At 31.9% G+C, this 21688-nt stretch overlaps 1 protein-coding gene across 1 annotated transcript; it reads left to right on the top strand.

The window, feature by feature from the left end:
- The first annotated feature begins 674 nt into the window (after nt 1–674).
- Nucleotides 675–21333, top strand: LOC143065730 (microfibril-associated glycoprotein 4-like). The gene is made up of 10 exons (XM_076239172.1): nt 675–812; nt 1723–1770; nt 7645–7727; nt 9000–9071; nt 11124–11250; nt 14260–14361; nt 14984–15015; nt 16061–16157; nt 18027–18191; nt 21042–21333. The coding sequence occupies exons 1-10, from the start codon at nt 809–811 to the stop codon at nt 21287–21289; spliced, it is 978 nt and encodes a 325-aa protein (XP_076095287.1). The 5' UTR covers nt 675–808; the 3' UTR covers nt 21290–21333.
- The last annotated feature ends 355 nt before the right edge of the window (nt 21334–21688 follow it).

The following is a 21688-nucleotide window of genomic DNA, read 5'->3' as shown; positions in this document are numbered from 1 at the left end:
AGGCAAAATCAATTGCTCACATTCACATTAAAATCTTATAAGTCATTGTTAAATATACATGTTAAATTCACTAATGCCATTTATTAATTTTTTTCTTGTAAAGGTCGTCCGTTACTGTAAACATATTGATAAGTATCTGTTAGACAATTTAGTCCCAGAACTCGGGAATATTTACAGGAGACAGAGGGTTTCCATGCAGATTATATTATAATATGGGTAATTTCAGGTAGGCCGGAATGGTAGCATTTTCTGCAATGTCCGGGTCCAAATTGATAACTTAATAGCTTGTTTAAAAAATGATTGATTTTCAAATACGTGATTGAATTTCGGGGTACGAAGAGAGATTATTTTATAAGTAATTTAAACTACCCCCGACACATCCTTCGTGATACAGTCTTTTTAATTAAAGAACCCTTATTTCAGAAAAAAAGTTCTTTGAAAATAAATTTATTTACATACATCAAATAAGTCCTTAGTTTTTACACGTTTATCTTATGTTCCTGTTGTTTTCATATAAAAAAAAAACGATTTACCGCAGTAACTGGTTAGAACAGAATTTCGAATATGACGACAAAGAGTACCTTAATAACAAGCGCATTAGAGATATTGACCGATATATATGTTGTTAAACGAAAACCTCTTCGTTATCAGACTGTAAGCTGTACTAACTGTAGGCCTTGAATAGAACTACGTTATCATGGTTTTTGAATTTTGCGTGCTACACATATAATTACATATCTTATCTATTCGGTGTCGATAGTGTACTGACATTTAAAGAGGAATTTGACGACTGAAGGTCATAAAGAAAATGAGTAAGTAATTTTGTTGTAATTATTTTTAAACTATGTGTCCTAAATAAACATTTTAAGACTGCAAGAGATCAACTCAACGCATACATTTAGTATCTTTACATACTCAAATGAAATATTTAGACGAATGCAAATACCCCCCACAATAAACAATAACCGAGGAAAATACAATCCACAATTACTAAGAATACCATATTATCTATATTGTGATATGTTTTGCTTTAGAGTATCTTAAGCGAATAAAAAGCCTTCAAAGTATTGTTAAAGTCACTTTTTGACTTTTGACTAATTTTCACTTTGTTTCCTTAACGAAGTCAAATGCTGCTACTCCAATATTCAATGTTTTGCTTTCATTTTAAAAATAACAAAAACAGCAATTTAGAAAAAGAATCCTTATTTCGTCTCGTTACACCGAAACTCGTTTTACCGATATTCGATGGTATTGATGGAATAATGCACGATATCCATTACAGATGTTTTGCTCTCACTTTCTTTCTAAACCATACAGTCAGTATCGTTTTTTGTTAACTGAGGAGCTCTGATGTTTCGGTCTCTAACCCTCAACATTCACATTTACAACACTTGAGGCAAAAACGTCTCTCCAAAAGGATAAGATATTACTTATACACTCTGATAACAGTGCCCTTGCTCATGTTTAACTATTAGAAACAATATAAGTGTACAAGTACGGTTCCGACAGAAAGTTATGGTATACAGGGAAAAGATATACACCTATTAAACAACATCATTTTATTAAATAGTCAGAACAAAAATACCAAATTAAACGTACAACAATTACAACACCGCAATGTCGCGGATGTGTTCAAGTAGAACGAATGTCCATTTTCTCTATACATTTGCACATGAATTGAATATGTTCAAATACCTCATGTTATCTATTTATATTTTTCAGATGCGTGGGTGGTTATAGTTGTTCTTATAGGAGTAACCGGATCAACAGGTAATACTTCTAAAAAAACAAAATAGTGGCTTAATCAAATAACAATTTAAACTCATCAATTATACCAGGCTCATATTTTGAACGCTTGTCGTGCGCTTAGCGAACAATATACTCATCATCGTAGTTCGAATAAAAAAAAAAAACAAAAAACAAAAATGCATTTTCACAGATTACAATTTTCTGCGAATGATAACACAATAGAATATATTTAGTTTGGACGATATTAAAAACAAATTAGGAGTACGATTGTCAGCAAATCCCAAAATAGAAATAGTTATTACATAAAATAGAAAAGATTGGTTGGAATTGCTTTTAATGGAAATAAAACAAATGTCTTCAAAGACCAAATATTTTCTAAAACAAAAGAAAAGAACCTAAAAGAATAATAACTTCAAAGACAATTAATGAAATAAAAGGAAAGAAACATATAAGATAATAAAAATAAATAAACGTGCATCATCTAAATAAATAAAAAAAAATATCGATATTTATTTACCACTCTGAATACATATCGCAATCATATGTTTGACCCCTTTCCGTCCTTCACGATCACACAGGGTACAAAGTTTGTACAGCAAAACCCTCTTTGAGCTTTCAACCTACAACTTATTTATCATGTAAGTATTACTCTATTTATTTCACTTGACTGGGCGGGGTTTAGCCGATTCGCCTATAATACACCAGTCTGTTTTAGGATAAACTCATCAATGAAGTGTCCAGTCATTCTTTTGTGAATTCCTTTGATGATACTGGTAGGTGATTGGAAATCAATATTAATTATAATGCCAATAATCCTTATCACACACATCTTCAAATAAACTGTCCCTATGCAAATTTTAAAAAACGTAAGCTCCGCCCGATTAGTTGAAATAACATTGGTAAGACACATTTTAAAGATGTCTCACCTTTACACTTCCAGGAATATAATTGGCTATAAGCGAACACATGAAAATAGTTATCAAAGGTACCAGGATTATAATTTAGTACACCAGACGCGCGTTTCGTCTACACAAGACTCATCTGTAACGCTCATATCAAAATATTTATAAAACCAAACAAGTACATAGTTGAAGACTATTGAGGATCTATAATTCAAAAAAGTTGTGCCAAATACGGCTAAGGTAATCTGTTCATGGGATAAGAAATCCTTAGTTTTTCGAAAAATTCAAAGTTTTGTTAACAGGTAATTTATAAAAATGAAAACCGTGTATATTTTGCATTCTCTATTACTGCATGTGGTCTTGAAATAGACGGCTAGTAGTTACATTCCTCATAACAAACGGTGATTAGACTGTATAGTTAACATACATAAGTATTTTTTTATCATGCTTTTAGAAAAAAATATGTTTGAGAAACGCTGATTTTCACACTGTCAATAATTGAGTTTGTTTAATGTTGTGTTCAGCTATATAGATGACGTTCTTTCACTAAATAATTCAAAATAAGGGGACTATGTTGAACGCATCTATTCCATCGAACTAGAGATAGAGGATACAACAGATACAGTTAAGTCTGCCTTGCGAACCAGACGAACCAGAACTGGACACTTTGTCAGAATGGATCAAAGCTATTCGATCATGTATTCAGAGGCGCATACATAAACTACGATGCAATATGAGTACTAGAGTTTCTAACCCTTTCAAGAATCCGGAGGTTGTGGATGCTTTATCCTCTTTGCGTGACAAATATGTCGTTGTTCCAGCAGATAAAGCCTCCAATAATATTGTCTTCATATGTAAAAAACATTATTTGCAATGTCTCACTACAGAGCTTGGAATTGATAAAACTACTGGTAATCCTACATATTCTTTAACATCATTTACCAAGGACGAAATTTTACAAAATCATAAATCTGTCCTTCTCTCTTTTGGTATCAACATCAAAGAAAACGAAGAAAACTTGCCCTCATTATACTGGATACCTAAATTACACAAAACTCCATATAAAGAACGATACATAGCTGGTTCTTCAAAATGTTTGACTAAACATCTTTCTAAAGTACTGACTACTATTCTTTCTACAGTTAAAGATGGGCTTCAAAAATATTGTGAGGAGGTATATTCTACCAGTGGTGTTAACCAGATGTGGATTCTCGAAAATTCCAAAGATCTACTGCTTAAACTTCGATCACAATCTTTGCAATTTTGCAGCAACATAACAACTTTTGATTTTTCTACGCTATATACTACTATTCCCCATGCTCAGTTGAAAGATCGACTTCACCATCTCATAAAACAGAGCTTTTTCTATAAAAATGGGAATTGTAGATACAAATTTCTTGTTTTGGGTTACAATAATTCATATTTTGTGAAGAATCACACTGAATCTTCCAGAAAATATACTGAAGATGATATTATCAAAATACTGGACTTTTTGATAGATAATATGTTTGTTGAGTTTGGAGGATTTATATTTCAACAGACAATCGGTATTCCAATGGGTACTAATTGTGCACCCCTGCTGGCTGATTTGTTTTTGTACTCGTATGAAGCAGAGTTCATTCAAAACCTTCTTAAAGACAAAAAGAAAAAGCACCTTGCGAAATTCTTTAATTTTACTTTCCGATATATTGATGATGGTCTATCATTGAATAACCCATACTTCAGCCAATACTTACATCTCATATATCCCAGTGAACTTGAAATTAAGGATACTACTGATACTAGAAGGACTGCTTCATACCTTGATCTTTTCCTCAATATTGACGTAGATGGACGATTTCATACGAAAATCTATGACAAACGGGACGATTTCAACTTCCCAATTATCAATTTCCCATTTCTCAGCAGTGACATACCATCTGCCCCTTCGTATGGTGTTTACATATCACAATTGATACGTTATTCACGTGCTTGTTCACACTATACGGACTTCATATACAGGAGTGTGCTACTTACGCAGAAACTTCTCCAACAAAGTTATGAGGAGGACAGATTATAAATTGACACTCCGTAAATTTTATTGACACCATCACGAATTGGTGGATCCATACGCTGTGTGTTTAACCAAACTAGCTAAGGACATTTTTACCACATGGTAGATTGTGGTTTGTCATTATGTCGTCTAATCTTTTAATTACCAAACGTGACTTATTCCCGAATGTGACTGTTTTGCTGAGTGTGAATTCGCATTACTATAAGACGTGTTACGGTACTTGTCTATCCCTAACTCATGTATTTAGTTTAAATGTTTAATGTTATATTTGTAATTCTCATCGGATTTTGTCAAATGTGTTGACGTCTTTTCTATTATATTTATGTGTTATGGAAACAAAAATTAATCACCGCCGTCATTTATTAGATTTAATTTTGGTCAACATAATCTGTACGATAATTTAAGTTTGAAGTTGGATTCATAACAAACTGCACATATACGTACATATTATAGTTAATTGCTATTAATAAGTATTGCAATATGCATTGTGTTTAAATGCAATATCAGTATTTAGTTCTATTTTAATCTTTAATCAATCCTAATTCTATCTTACTTTTGAGATATAGTTTTTCATATGTGACGTAATTTTTCTGCTGTTTCAGAAATTTCATATGTTCAAATTTTTAATGCCTTTTCACCATCATATGTGACGTAATTTTTAATGCCTTTTCACCGTCGGATGTGACGTCATTTTCATAATTTACTGCGTTGAGGCCAGGACTGAGTCGAGTGTGTCTATTCTGTGGTGGTCATTCATTATGTATTTGTGTTTGTTTTATGTAGTGAGTTAATACTTCAGTTTCATTATGTATATCTATTATATTCATTTGATAAAATTTACTGTTTGCAATAGCATTAATTGTTCTAAATAATTAGGATGTTCTTATCCCAAGCATACAAACTTAGCCGTATTTGACACAACCTTTTTCAACTTTTGATCTTCAGTGCTGTACAACTTTGTACTTTTTTTCGCTTTCGATCTTTTATATCTGGGCGTCACTGGTGAGTCTTGTGTGGACGAGGCGCGTGGCGTATTAAATTTTAAACCTGATGCTTTTTGTTATTCATTAATCATGTGTTTCTTTGTCTAATACGTTTTCCTATTTATTTGTATTGTAGTCCTGTAATATTATGTTGTTATTTCTATGTTATATTTAACATTGCCATTAAAGTGCGAGGTTTGGCATGCCACAAAACCAGGTTCAACCCACCATTTTTTTTCTTTAAAAATGCCCTGTACCAAGTCAGGAATATGGCCATTGTTATATTATAGTTCGTTTCTGTGTGTATTACATAATAACGTTGTGTCATTTGTTTTCTCTTATTTTTGAGTGTAAATTCACATTGCGATAAGACGTGTCACGGTACTTGTCTATCCTAAATTCATGTATTTGGTTTTGATGTTATATATATATATATGTTATATTTGTTATTCTCGTCGGATTTTGTCTATGTGTGTTACATTTTAGTGTTATGTCGTTGTTCTCCTCTTATATTTAATGCGTTTCCCGCGGTTTTAGTTTGTTACCCCGATTTTGTTTTTTGTCCATGGATTTATGAGTTTTGAACAGCGGTATACTACTGTTGCCTTTATTCATATCTTGACTTACTTCTAGAAAATGACAATAAGGGTCTGTTGAAAACAAAACTTTACGACAAAAGAGATCTTTTCAGCTTTCCAATTATGAACTTTCCATTTCTGAGTAGCAACATTCCAGCAGCACCTACATACGGGGTATATATCTCTCAATTGATACGATATCCCGTGCTTGCATTTCCTTTCATGATTTTCTTGATAGAGGGTTGCTGCTCACAAGAAAGCTATTAAAACAAGAGTTCCAAATGGTGAAGTTGAAATCATCCCTTCGTAAATTTTACGGACGCCATCACGAGTTTGTTGACCGTTATTGAATAACCATTTCACAAATGATATCGGATATGTTCCTTACGTCGTAACTACAATTCCCTTCCCTTTCATGAATGTGACCTACCGATTTAGACTATTTACCGGATTTATTATAGCATAAGCAACACGAAGGGTGCCACATGTGGAGCAGGATCTGCTTACCCTTCCGGAGCACCTGATATCCCCCTTAGTTTTTGGTGAAGTTTGTGTTACTTATTCTTTAGTTTTCTATGTTGTGTCATGCGTTTTATTGTTTGTCTGTTTGTCTGTTTGCCATTTTCATTTTTTTACTATGCGTTGTCAGTTTATTTTCGATATACGAGTTTGACTGTCCCTTTGTTATCTTTCGTCCCTTTTTTGCAGCAGTTCATTAGCACATGTGTAATTTATAGTATTACTGTAATTTCATGATCTATAACTTCAATTTTATCATTTTGTGTTATGTGGAATACATGGTTTGCAGGCATATCATACCTACAGTGTTCATGCTAGAACCTTTATAGTATGCAAGATATAAGAGTGCGCATATTGCCATAATTTTGTATTTTCATTTAATTCAATTCAAATCAACATATATGAAGGGATGTAGAACTTTTTCAAATTAATTGAAACTATTCATGCAGTATTTATGGTTTGTCCTACTCCGACATGTTAAAAGTTATAATGTTTCTACTATGAAGTATATAGAGTTTTTACTAAAAATGTGAAAATAAGCTTGGGTTTGTTTTTTACTAAAACAAAAGAATATTTAAAATAGCTATTGTCATGTTCCGTGACAAATAGTCAATTGATTTACCTTGTCTTTCCACCGTGGTGTAAAATACATGTTTTATTACTTATAATCTGATAAATAGAATAAATCATAACTGTTGTGGTGCTATCAAATGTGTGGTACAGACACAAGCATTTCCAGTTGTACTTCAAATCAGTGTGGGCATAATTTATTATTTTGGGAACTAGTGCCATGTGCGCTGCGCTTTGTGTTGGGTTATAAATAGTTTTGATCTTATTAAAACATGTTGTTGCTTATATAGAAGCAGGACAGGAATGTTGGTCATGCAGTAGTGTGGAAAATGCTAGTGACTGTAATCATCGTATTCAATGTGCTGATAAAGAGGTATAGAGAATAAATATAATAATAATGGTAAATTTGTTCATGGCTCAGGAGTTTCTGTCCTCTACCTAGTTGTATTTTTTTACAAATACTTCTCCGTAGAATATTATGTCTGTTTGGTTGAAATTCAGTGGTTGTCGTTTGTTTATATGTTGCATATTTGTTTTTCGTTCATTTTTTTTTTACATAAATTAGGCCGTTAGTTTTCTCGTTTGAATTGTTTTACATTGTCATTTCGTGGCCTTTTATATCTGACTATGCAGTATGGGCTTTGCTCATTGTTGAAGGCCATACGGTGACCTATAGTTGTTAATTTATGTGTTATTTTGGTCTTTTGTGGAGAGTTTTGTGGATCAAAAATCATACCACATCTTTTTTTTTATATGAAAAAGAAAAACATTCGATAGTTAGTTATATCATTATCTCTCCTATTTAAAAATTTGCTAAATTTGTGGTTATTGTATTTGATCGCATGCGACACTTGTTAGCAAATTTTAAACTAAATAGATCTGTACCGTATGAGGAATCTTCATTCTACATCTAATTTTGTTTTTAAAACTATTTGTCTAAACTCTTCAGCAATACAACTTTTAATACCGCGATGAATATACCTGTTTTTAACCATTTATTTTTTTGGATTTTTTTTCTCAACGAAGAAAAGGGTTTTGAGTAATACAATAATGATACACAAATATTGAACTGCAAACGCATTACTTTCTTGAAATTATTTCTGGACAGAATCATCTTTTGATTTATAAATATATTTATATTTGATGGTAAATTTTACAGAACATAATTTACTATCATCGGATCTTATCTGATTGTGACGAATGATAAAGTGGTATACTCATATTTAGTAAATAGTTATCAAAGGTACCAGGATTATTATGTAGTACGCCAGACGCGCGTATCGTCTACATAAAGACTCATCAGTGAAGCTCAGATCAAAATAGTTCTAAAGCCAAACAATTACAAAGTTGAAGAACATTGTGGACAAAAAATTCCAAAAAGTTGTACTAAATACAGCTAAGGTAATCTATAGTAATCCATTGTATACAATTTTCATTTCCTAGAGTTAGAATAAAATAGTGAGCTTGTTCAATTTGTAATAGATTGTGAAAAGGAATGTAATCTTAATAAATATTTGTTTCATATTAGTTAAAACTAAATGTAAGTAATATAATACTTCAAAGATTTAAATGAATGCAATTAACTCGAAATAAATCATACAGTTGTTATATGATACATGATGACTATGGCTATGTCTGGTTTTAGGTATGTTATATGCATCACTATGTTACTGAATCTGGAACTGAAGAATTTGATTATGGATGTGTTTCATCACTGGTAAATTGCTTTCAATTACTAGTACAACATATTATTTTAAACAAACGCAGGATAATTGAGTGGATAAAGATTATTAGAAACGATACTAGATGCATTGTATATACGACAACTAATGTTTCTTTAGTATTGCTCAAGGTAAAAATTATTTGAAAAAAAAACAATCAAACGATACGGGATAATCATTTCCAAACTCATTTGGTATCCAAGAGCTTTATATAAACCAGTGTCAGAGCAGAGAGTTGACACACTAGGATTATGTAAAAGAACGTTTTTAGAATTAAATTTCTTCTGAAAATACCAAGCCACTGTTGATACATATTCCGTATCAGCTTCACAAACATTACATGATGGCCTTGAAGTAAAGATTCTAGGTAATGACTGTTAATAATCTTAATTATGTGGTAAATAAACTCATCATATATACCAGGATTAAAAATTTGTTTTTTCGCCAGACGCGCGTTTCGTCTACAAAAGACTGATCAGTGACGCTCGAATCCGAAAAAGTTAAAAAGGTCGCATAAAGTACGAAGTTGAAGAGCATTGAGATAAACAATCCTAAAAGTTTTGCTAAATACAGCTAAGGTAATTGTAGTTGTATATTTTAAATCAATTTTTTTTGTTATATCCTTTTTGTACGGTGGCAGACCACGGCTAAGAAAGAACAAAATAATTGTTGTTCCGTCAAGATAATATGTCGTGTCCTCAAGATGATATGTCGTTCCCACAAGATAGTTATGTCGTTTCCTCAAGATGCTATGTCGTTTCCACAAGATAGTCATCTTGTTCCCTCAAGATGCTCTGTCGTTTACACAAGACAGTTATTTCGTTCCCACAGAATAATTATCTCGCTAACTCCAATGTCTTTATGCAATTTAATTTTTCTTGTTGACATAGTTGTTTTTGTTAACGCGATTAAGATTAGCTCAGTGTTATCGGCTATTCCAAATTTTTGACATTTTACCTATAATATAGGTATAGAAAGATGTGGTATGAGTGTCAATGAGACAACTCTCCATCCAAATAACAATTTATAAAAGTAAACCATCATAGGTCAAGGTGTGGCCTTCAACACGGAGTCTTGGCTCACACCGAAGAACAAGCTATAAAGGGCCCCAAAATTACAAGTGTAAAACCATTCAAACGGTAAAATCAACGGTCTTATCTGTATATAAATACGAAAAACATGTATAAACTACATAAACAAACGACAACTACTGTACATCAGATTCCTGACTTAGGACAGGTGCAAACATTTGCAGCGGGATTAAACATTTTAATGATACCAAACGTCTCCCTTTTACTGAGACAATAGTATAACATCACAACAAAGACAAACCCACGATAAAATATCAATTGGAAGGCTTAACTCAATCAAAAAACATAAATTAACAGACTATTAACAAATAAATTTGAGATGCGATACCTGAATGCATATACATAGTTAATAAAGTTACTAGGGATAAATATTCAAGGTCAAAAGTAAATAAACAAGTTTAAACAAAGCCATGGTAAGATATTACTGTGAAATATTTAAAAACAATTTATACAAAATCCTCACTTTTGAAAAAATAAAGTTTTCAAATAATACACACGTCAGGAAAATAAAAATAATTTTGTCGTTAAGTTGACTAAATCTCCTATTAGGTTTAAGGTGAAATGGAATACTTTTGATGTTCATAGTACGAAGTGAAAATTAGTAGATATTCCAAATAATCAAAGCTGTTATATAGACATGTTTGTGTTGGTCACACATTATTGTCAATATAATGGAAGTATATGCGGCTATCATACAAGTGAGAGGTTTTGCTTGCTAAAAATCTAACTTCTGACACCATTTTCTCCATAAGTAAATGTCTGTACCTAGTTAGGAATATGACAAATGTGTTTCACTCGTTTGATTTGTTTACGCTTTTGATTTTACCATTTGATAAGGAACTTCCCCTTTTGAATTTTTCTATGAGTTCTAAATTTTTGTTATTTTGTTTTATATCATGCAGCTTTGGTTTTCAAATGTCGTCTACATGGTTTTTTTTTAATTTCTTTCCTAAATAGGCTTGTAGTAATTCATTGGGCTCTATTTTCGGACGCCGATCAGAAGGCCATCATGTGAAGTGCACCTTATGCTGTGATTCCAGACTCTGTAATGACAAATTGAATTGCACAAACCACAACGAGGAAAGTAGGTACAGCAGATAATAATTTAAATGAGTAAGGAGGTATATTCTTTGTTCGAAAAGGTCCAACACTAGTACCAAATTTCTTTTACAAACGTGTTCGTTCTTCCTACATCTTTTTCAAAAAATATCGTATCACGAAAACTACAATATCCAATATCCATATGTATAAATAAGAATGCAAATATCTATTTAAAGTTAACAAATGATGTTCTTTGGTCGGGTTGTTGTCTCTTGACATATTCCCCATTTCCATTCTCAATTTTATCCAATATCTTTATTTATCATAAGTGAGGTTCAGATCAAACTTAGAAAAAAAGAAGAAATAGATTCCAAACTTGTTAATTGCAACTTCCTGTTTTTTAAGTAAAGAAGGAAATATGATGAAATTGAAAATAAATGCTTGGAGAATATTAACTCACTTTAAAACTCTTTTCACCATTGAAAAAATATGAGAATAATTTGAAGCCTTCACCTCTTTTACATGTGACAATCCAAAAAAACATAAAAGGAAGAAGACTACTAGAATTTTAATATTAAGTAGTGTAGATACTATAAAAAAAAGATTTCTTCTAATTTTGATTATTTTGTGTTTGTGTCTTTTGGTTGTTGTTGCGTTGACATTTAACTCAACATCAACTCTCATCTGTAGAAATAAAGACTTTAGGGACTTTCAATTATTACAACGCAAAGTTAAAACCTAGAAAATGGAAAAGGAACAATGCTTTTACAATTCTCCTACTTTTATAAATACATTTTAAATCCTAACTTTAATAGTGGGTGATTAGAACTTAGTTAAAGCCAATTCTATATTGAAGATGTATCATTACAAATATTTTCATGCACTTTTTTCGATGCAATTGTTGTCGTTTTCAACTTTAAAATAATAAGGAGATGCAATGGAACAACTTTCCATCATCGACCAAAGATCAAAGATTTGCACACAATAGCTTTTAATTAAATTGTGGTAAGGAAACCCCTGACTTGACGTTTCAGTTGAAAGGACATTACGTTTATTTATATATAAATATATTATATTCTAATTTGCCCAGCTCAAACGAATATAAATAAAGGCAACAGTAGTATACCGCTGTTCAAACTCATTAATCCATGGACAAAAAACAAAATCGGGGTAACAAACTAAAACTGACGGAAACGCATAAATATAAGAGGAGAACAACGACACAACACTACAATGTAACTAACACACACAGAAACGGACCAAGCATCAGACAAAATCCCACGAGAATAACAAATAAAACATCAAAACCAAATACATGAATTTGGGATAGACAAGTACCGTGACACGTCTTATTGCAATGTCAATTTACACTCAAAAATAAGAGAAAACAAACGACGCAACGTTAAACTGTAACACACACAGAAACGAACTATAATATAACAATGGCCATATTCCTGACTTGGTACAGGACATTTTTAAAGGAAAAAATGATGGGTTGAACCTGGTTTTGTGGCATGCCAAACCTCGCACTTTAATGGCAATGTTAAATATAACATAGAAATGACAACATAATATTACAGGACTACAATACAAATAAATAGGAAAACGTATTAGACAAAGAAACACATGATTAATGAATAACAAAAAGCATCAGGTTTAAAATTTAATACGCCACGCGCCTCGTCCACACAAGACTCACTAGTGACACCCAGATATAAAAGATCGAAAGCGAAAAAAAGTACAAAGTTGTACAGCACTGAAGATCAAAAGTTGAAAAAGGTTGTGTCAAATACGGCTAAGTTTGTATGCTTGGGATGAGAACATCCTAATTATTTAGAACAATTAATGCTATTGTAAACAGTAAATTTTATCAAATGAATATAACAGATATACTTAATGAAAGTTATTTGATACATATTACAACACATAAAAAGGATATGTGCGTTTACAGGCGTAACATCCTTTACTGTTAATTACATTCATAATTCTTCAAAGTAAAGTCCGTCACTAGAAATTCAGGCAAGCACTCTACTAATCCAATCATATGATAGAATACACAATCAAATTTATTTACAAAACAGCTAGAATACAATAAATGCCATATAATGTAATATATTTATAAAGCCTCACTAACAATAATCAACTAAAAAGGTGGGGCAGGTGGTTAAACATAATAACGATCTGGTTCTACGTTTACTATAGGCAAACTTCAAATAACTTTTCTCGAGCAAACCCTTAAGTTATACTTTATCATGATTTTCATGAATCTCATAAGGTGTATATAACCGTAAAAGCCGTATTGCGGGTACATGCCATCAAATCATATTTAACATGAACAAAAACCATGTGTTAAGTGTAAACACAGACACGTTTTTATATTAAACAATTACTTGACTGTTACTACGTCATGTAAGCAATAACTTAAATATATCTATAGACTACGGTATACAGAACGAGTAAGTTATTATGCAAAACGTAACTTTATAATTTGTAAAGAAATATGATTGTGGAAAATATTAGTGTTTGGGTTCACAAGTAAATTTCGATATTGAAACCAAGAAAACACATTAATAACCGTTCGTATTAGATGTATTGGTGCAATCAAATATTATGCGTTTACGAGGGCTGTCTTTATAGCTTAAGTTACGAAAGACTACATCATTTAATAATTTTTAATTGAAATCACTTATTTTCCTTGAAGTTTTAAAAAATGCCTTCAATATGTCACGTTTTCCGTAACATAGTTTTTATAAGTTTAACAAAAACCAAGACTGACTTTTTCATGCTGGAAAACTTCGATTATATTAATGGAGAATTTATCAAATACACATTTTTGCTCCAACGTAAATTGGACAGTTAAATGAATCTTTTAATTAGAAAACATCACAAACTTCACAAAGATTGGTAGAATTTATTAAGCATGAACCATAAAAAATTGAAATTCATCATTTTGTTAAACCGTGCTAAGGTTTTTTAAAAAACGGAACATGAACTAGAATCAATTGTGTGTCCTTATCTAAACGTATTTGATTTTTTAATTTTTTTAAATTAGCTTCCAGTATTCCACGAGAATGTGCTGATATGAAGATACATAGCAGTGGTGTTCACATTATTTACCCACACGGAGAATTAGAACGACCAGTGTCCGTATATTTAAGAAATAATTCATGGGGGCTTGAATATATCGTGATTTTACCACGGGTTGGCCCTTTATGACAAATATTTTACCCCTGAGCGATAGCGAGGGGTAAAATATCGGCATAAAGGGACAACCCGTGGTAAAATCTAGATACATTCAAGCCCCCATGAATTATTTCGATTCTGATAGGACACATACGGCAATTCTTTTGGATCGAAGCGCTCTAGGTGTAGGCAAATATTTGCCGTTCCCATAAATAAACGCACTAATAAACTAGCGTAAAAGAACGAAGCAAACTGCATTAGTGACATGTTTAAACTATTTAAAATAATGTATTTAGACAGTTTTGGATGAATTTGAATGATAATTTATTTATATGTCTTATATGATGTACAATAAAGGGCTTTTGCCACATTTTAGCATCATTTGTGTATGTTTCCTTGTGATGATTTTCGGATTCACAAGCGTGTATTTTCCCGTAAAATGCTTACATTCTAACGTCATTGTTCTATGACGTCGGGTATCTCATTCATAAAAAACATATGACGTGGGAGTACAATCGGAACAGCACTGGCAATATATTCATATTTTACCACGGGTGTGTACTCAAAGCGTTTGAAGGACGTCATGTTAGAATGTTATATAGATTCTAGCCATCATACTTGGACGGTAAGCTGATACAAATAATAATGACGCAACACGAAAAAATATGCAAACTATATTGTTTTTATTGCATATTGCATATAGGATATGCATTTCCAAAATTATTCGATATTCATGAGCTTGCAGCTCCTTTTTAGAATTTACAGAACGTCACCAATATCTGAGCAGAAAGTTGATGAACAAGGGGTGTGTCAAAGAACGTCTCGTCCTTTTCTAAAAAGGAAGATACCAAGACCGTGTTGATAAATATTCCCTATCAACTTATAATGCATGATGGTCTTGTTGTATAGATTATGCGTATTGACGTTATTTATCATTATAATAACGTGTTATATTGTTCTTTTTTTTGTCTTTGTTCTATTATTAATATTACTTTTACTGTTTGGTCTGTTTTCGGTGATATCCATTTGACGTGAATCGGAACTTATACATCCCGTCAATGTTATTTTTTTTTTTTTGTATTATCTTTCATTTTTGCTGGTGTGTATTAAAACCAGGTTCAATTCATTATTTTCTACATTTTAAAATACCTGTATCAAGCCAGGAATATGACGGTTGTTGTCTATTCGTTTGATGTGTTTTGTCATTTGATTTTGCAATTTGATTTGGGACTATTCGTTTTCAATTTTCCTCTGAGTTCAGTATTTTTGTGATTTTACTTTTTTCTAGTTTTTTGTAGCTGTCACGAATATAAAAGAAAAAAAGGATGTACCTTATTACATTGTACAAACGTTTTAACCATTTCTTCTTTTAATGTTTCTGAATATGTCATTTAATATTTGGAATTTCCTACGGATAGACAAAAGATAATTTGTAAAAAAAAGATCCCTGTTTGTGCAGTTCTGAAAATCATTACATGAAGATCTTATGAAAACATAAACATATTGTAATGTACAACATCTACAGCGATTTCATTATTATTGTTTAGTGCTTTGTTCTGAAAGATTGATCTATATATTATCAGTTTAAAAATATTTTATTGTTCCAAAAATAACAAATTTTTCAACTTAGTAACGTCTTCTCCCAATCTATATATTATTGTATCATGTAGGTAATTCAGCGTAGAATGAATGGATCGGTGAATTTTTATAGAGATTGGCAAGCATACAAGACCGGCTTTGGAAATGTTAATGCGGAATATTGGTTGGGTATGATAGTCATACTGTTAATGATATTTGTATAAATACAACTGATATTTATCTTGACCAGTTAAGGATCATTTTGCCAATCAAATCGAATTGAACAAGCTTACTGCAAAGATTTATGATTATAGTATATATGCTAGAAAGTAACTTGCACAAACACTCACAGTCTGGTATATACTTGCGACCACCGAGTCGATAGATTTTTTATTGTTTTTATTTCAGTTTAGACGAATTTATCAGTACAAAATATTGGCATGAGTCAAACATCCTTACATAATTTGAAGTGTTTATTATTTAAAAAAAAAAAACACATTCATAGATCACAAAATGGCAACTGAATTTTCGAACCGACAACAGTAATAACATTATATCGGGAAATACCCTGAATTTGGTATAAAAATATAGACAAATGGGTTTTCAAACGTGTATACAACATACATTTGTGAATAAATATTAAATTCCTTATTTTGAAATTACCAACAGGTTAAGAATAGACCGATATAGAACTTACTTTGATAAAATTTAACCAGACAGGAATGATAATCCAATTCCAGATTTTGATATTTCATTTTCACTTGGGTAAACTCAATACGCAAATCTACGCCAAACTGATTATTTTATTTTTCTTTATTGGATGATGAAGTTCCTTTGTTCCCTTTTTTTTACAGTAATGCTTGTGAAAATTTAATTGATTTAAGATTGAATTGACAATTTTAGTTCATTTTTTGGGGGGGAATATGGCTCGTCCACTGATTCGGTTCTTATACATCCTTTGCTTTCAAATATTCGGCTTTAGTTGTTCCTTATGTATATGAAAGCGTTTTGTACACGTGATATAGAAAAGGGAGTTTTCATTGTTTAACAAAACTTCTTTCGGTTTGAGCTACACGTTAATCTCAGTTTTCGAATAATTCCTTCCGTTTGTAAAATAGATACATATTCATCTGGGTTTTTTGTTTCATAAAAAAGCCAAATTGTGCTTAGAATACAGCTTGTTATGAATGAATAATTGGTCTACAGTTGATTATGTTGTTTATTTGTTCAATTGAAGACGAAATACTGCACTGTTCTTCACTGTACTTGATATATAAGTCCTTGAGCGACTTTCAATATAATATTAGGTCGTTACAATCAATTAGGTTGATAATCTGTGCCTTTCGTCTTTTACAATTTCTTTATATTCTTGTGTTTAATGTCAATATAAGGAGATATTGTTTAAAGTTTTTTTTCAGTTTGTGGACTTCAAATCACAGACCTTTGTATTGAGTCTAGATCGTTTGCAAAAATGCAATATGTTCCTATTCCAATGAAACTGAATTTCAATGGTTTCGATCGTTGGTGTTTGACATACTTTTTCATTATTTTTTTTCTATTGATAAGTCCGTTGTTTTTTTCGTTTGAATGGGTTCACAAATGACTATAATCGAGTTTTTTTTTATAGCTTCATACAGGGTATGGATATTTCTTATTGTTGAAGCTGTTAGGTTTACTTATAGTTGTTACATTTACCAAAGTTGAATTTTCGTTTCTGTTGGAAACTAGTATTATTGTAAATAATACCACATCTTGTTACTTTTATACCAACTTTAATTCATAAAACATAAAGGCCAACGCAATAACACATGTCTTGATTTAGGAAGAGGGAATCATAATTTGTATAAAACAAAAACTCAAATCCAAGCAACATTCTCACTGAAACTGTTATCGTTGATTATTTTATGGCCATTGTACTTGCGCTGTTGGGAGGGTGTGTTTTGAAAGACGACCAGAATTGTTACGTGAACCAACTCATTCTGATACGGAGTCATGTTTTTTCCTGTCACCATTTTAAAGGTAGTCAAGTAGATTCTGATTTATTGTTCTCTTACACAGGAAATGACAATATACATGAGTTGACATCGGATTCAAACCATGCCATGATGATACTGATGACAGATTTCAGTGGGGTAACAAAGTTTGCCGAGTATTTATCATTTCATGTCTCCAGTGAGGATAACAATTATAGTCTTATGGTCAGTAAATATGATGGAACTGCTGGTTAGTATATATTTAACGCTTCCAACACATACATTCTTCTCTGTTTATATAAATAAAGAAGATGTTGAATGATTGCTAATGAGACAACTCTCCACAAGAGACCAACATGACACAGAAATTAACAACTATAGGTCACCGTACGGCCTTCAACAATGAGCAAACCCTATACCGCATAGTCAGCTATAAAAGGCCTCGAAATGACAATGTTAAACAATTCAAACGAGAAAACTATTTATTTATGTACTAATAATAAATGAAAATCAAATATGTAACACATACACAAACGACAACCACTGAATAACAGGCTCCTGACTTGGGACAGACACAAACATACATAATGTTGCGGGGTTGAACATGTTAGCGCAATCCCACCCCCACCCCCTAACCTGGGACAGTGGTTTAACAGTACTACATAAGAACGAACTATAAAAATCAGTTGAAAAAGGCTTAACTCATCAGAAGGACAAAAATACAAGTGGACGTGGCTGGTTACTTTGTACAAAAAGACACTGGGCACAGATCTAAGAGTACTCGCAGTTAACTGACAGCTAATCCAAAGCCATTAACAACTAATAAAAAAATCATGCATCTTAGACTAAATTATCAATCCGTACACATCCAACATCCAATGGAGTTAGTGTAAAAACGTCATAAACAGTCAGAGAAAAACATGACCTAGTGCATTGCAAAGATAAAGGTATCGACAGATTGTAGATCCATGAATGTGTATAAGTATATAACATACTAGTAATATTTAGTTTGCTTTTAATTTACTGATAACAAGATCAATATGTATGCCAATAAAAAAATATTCAATGATCGTATTACGGTGTTGAATTGGTAACCTTTTAGAATAAGTTTATTTAAAGGAGCGATAAATTTACTAGGATCATTTCTAAATTTCCAGGCACGGTTTATAACATTTTTGTAAAAATGAGGATGTGCTACCCTTGTTTGAAATAAGTTTTCTACAGGTACAACCAAACTTCAAAATCAAATCTTTATATCTATGGAAAAATTTAGTAAAGGTTTTAAGTTATTTATGGTAACGAAATCCCTGGTTTAATAATTTACCAATAACTCATAGATGACGTTCGTTAAAATCAAAAACGTCACAACAGACACAGGCATAGCGAACGATCTGTGAAATATAAACACCGTAAGATGGTGCCAAAGGAACATCACCATCTAAAAATGGAAAATTAGCAATAGGTATCGAAAAATCGTCCCTTTTTACGTAAATTTTAGTGTATCACGCCTAATGCTGCTTCCTATAAGACTATAAAAAAAACTTACGAAGTAAGAGTTCTTAAATACTGTAACAGTGAAAAGCAAATTAAAACCTACTATTACACGCATTAAGCAAGTAAGTTTCACGTAATTGCTTATTGTCACATTTATTTGAACAAATGATGTCGATTATAGTGTTTGATTAACGTCCAGTACAGCTATTTTATGTTTTGAAAAGTACGAACGACCTTTGGGTATTTCATTACCACAAGAACAACGAGAGTCTATGTTTTATCTGTTAAAACGACATTTTTGTCTGATACAGCTGTCTGTTTAAATTGTAAGCATATCGGAAATAAAACACGAATTTAGAATATAGAAATAACGATAAAAGTTAAAATACACTGCATCCGACAGGTTGCTTATGTTAACCACAATTCCACACATTTGCGTTAGAACTGTTCAAGTGTGATCTTTTTTTAACACAAACATCTTGAATGAAACTCGTAAAGTGTGATACTATAAATATAACGATTGAATTCCCATTTTTTAATCAACAAATTGTCAACGTGGTTCATCAAGACTTTTGAATAAAAACAAAATCAATATATGGAAATTGCGATAATATAAAACAAATGTCAAATGGATCAAAACAACTCCCAAAATCTGAAATTCAAATGATCGTTCCCTTTGTACTCCCAAAATTCTAAAAAATCATATGATAATTGCGAAACAATCAGTGGTGCATTTAGAATCTACAGAAACTGTTAACTTAGGTGATTATGTGAAATCAAGTTTCTGTCAGTTCGAAGACAACAATATATGCACACATACACACAAACACACACCACAAACACATATGCTTTATTAGACAAAAGTTGTTTACGAGACAACAGCCTGTCAGAATAACACATGATCATCAACATTAATGCAAGAACGTTATATAGTCCACACCATATAATAAGCTTTAAATGGTCAAAAACTAAAGAGGACAAACAAGCAACAAGTCGAATAGAAAAAAAAACAGAAATATATTAACTATATTTCCTGGATTAAATACTGACGATATACTTGGAGGGAAAACAACTACATGCTGCAAAAATAATTCCATTGGTAGCTGTCACAAGCCGAAAAAGGGGAGGTGGATATTTGAGGTATTTGGTTTTTTTTTAACAATCCTAGATATCAATTTCTGTAGATTTATTGAATACAAAAGTAAATTAAGACTTTAAAGGATCTAACAGAATTTTTTTTTTATTGAAACAATTTTAACTCCTGATAAAAAAAAGACAAATTATATATATGAATGCAAATATAACATCTTTCATACACATTCCTATCTAAGTAGCAGTATTTCACAATAATCAAAACCCATATACCAGCTGTAATCAGCTATGGAATGTCACACGCAACAAAAATGCTACCCCAAAAATCACATCCTACCGCGTTCACACACAACGCATGTTTAGGAAACCGGTGCTTATGAACCCTTTATTCTTCATCATAAAGTTTATCAAAGTAGTTTGCTCTTTTAATTTTTTCACAATAAAAAAAACGATTTTATATTTTGAGCTTTGAAGTTGAAGTAATATATTTAGAATACTTTTTTTATTTTGTTAGGCGATTCTTTAACAGATTTGAATGGATATAAGTTCTCCACATTTGATCGTGATAATGATGTTTGGCCAGATCATTGTGCTGTTACCTTCAAAGGGGCCTGGTGGTATAGTAATTGTCATCAATCCAACTTAAATGGTATTTACTATCATGGGCATCACGATGAGTTTGCCAGTGGGATCAATTGGAATACATGGCATGGATTACACTACTCGCTCAAGTCTACTATCATGATGATCCGGGAGTACTAAGATTTCTTGGACAGAGCCTTATCATTTAAAAATGTTTAAGCTGACTTATTTTTCGATTCAAGGCCTTTTTTGTTTTCCAAATATTACCCCTAATTTACAATTCCGGGTCGAATCCGATACCGCTACAAATAGTATCAATGTCTCGTTACCTTATCTGTACGTTCCGCCTCTGTCAGGCGCGCTTCCAAACGTGTCTTTGGAATTTGCTAAATAAATGAGTTATATTCACACCTAAACTTTGTCATTATACAGGGATCAACTTTTCTGAATGCATTCCAAAAAATGTATATACAAGTAGTTTCTAGTTGAAATAAGAAACAAAAGACTTTACTGTATCAGATTACAATACGAATACATATTTCGAGACTAAAAATAAGGCATAGTTACTTCAATTCAGTC

This window comes from Mytilus galloprovincialis, chromosome 1, assembly GCF_965363235.1.
Source record: "Mytilus galloprovincialis chromosome 1, xbMytGall1.hap1.1, whole genome shotgun sequence".
Taxonomy (NCBI): domain Eukaryota; kingdom Metazoa; phylum Mollusca; class Bivalvia; order Mytilida; family Mytilidae; genus Mytilus; species Mytilus galloprovincialis.
This window is presented reverse-complemented; position numbering and strand designations above follow the sequence as displayed.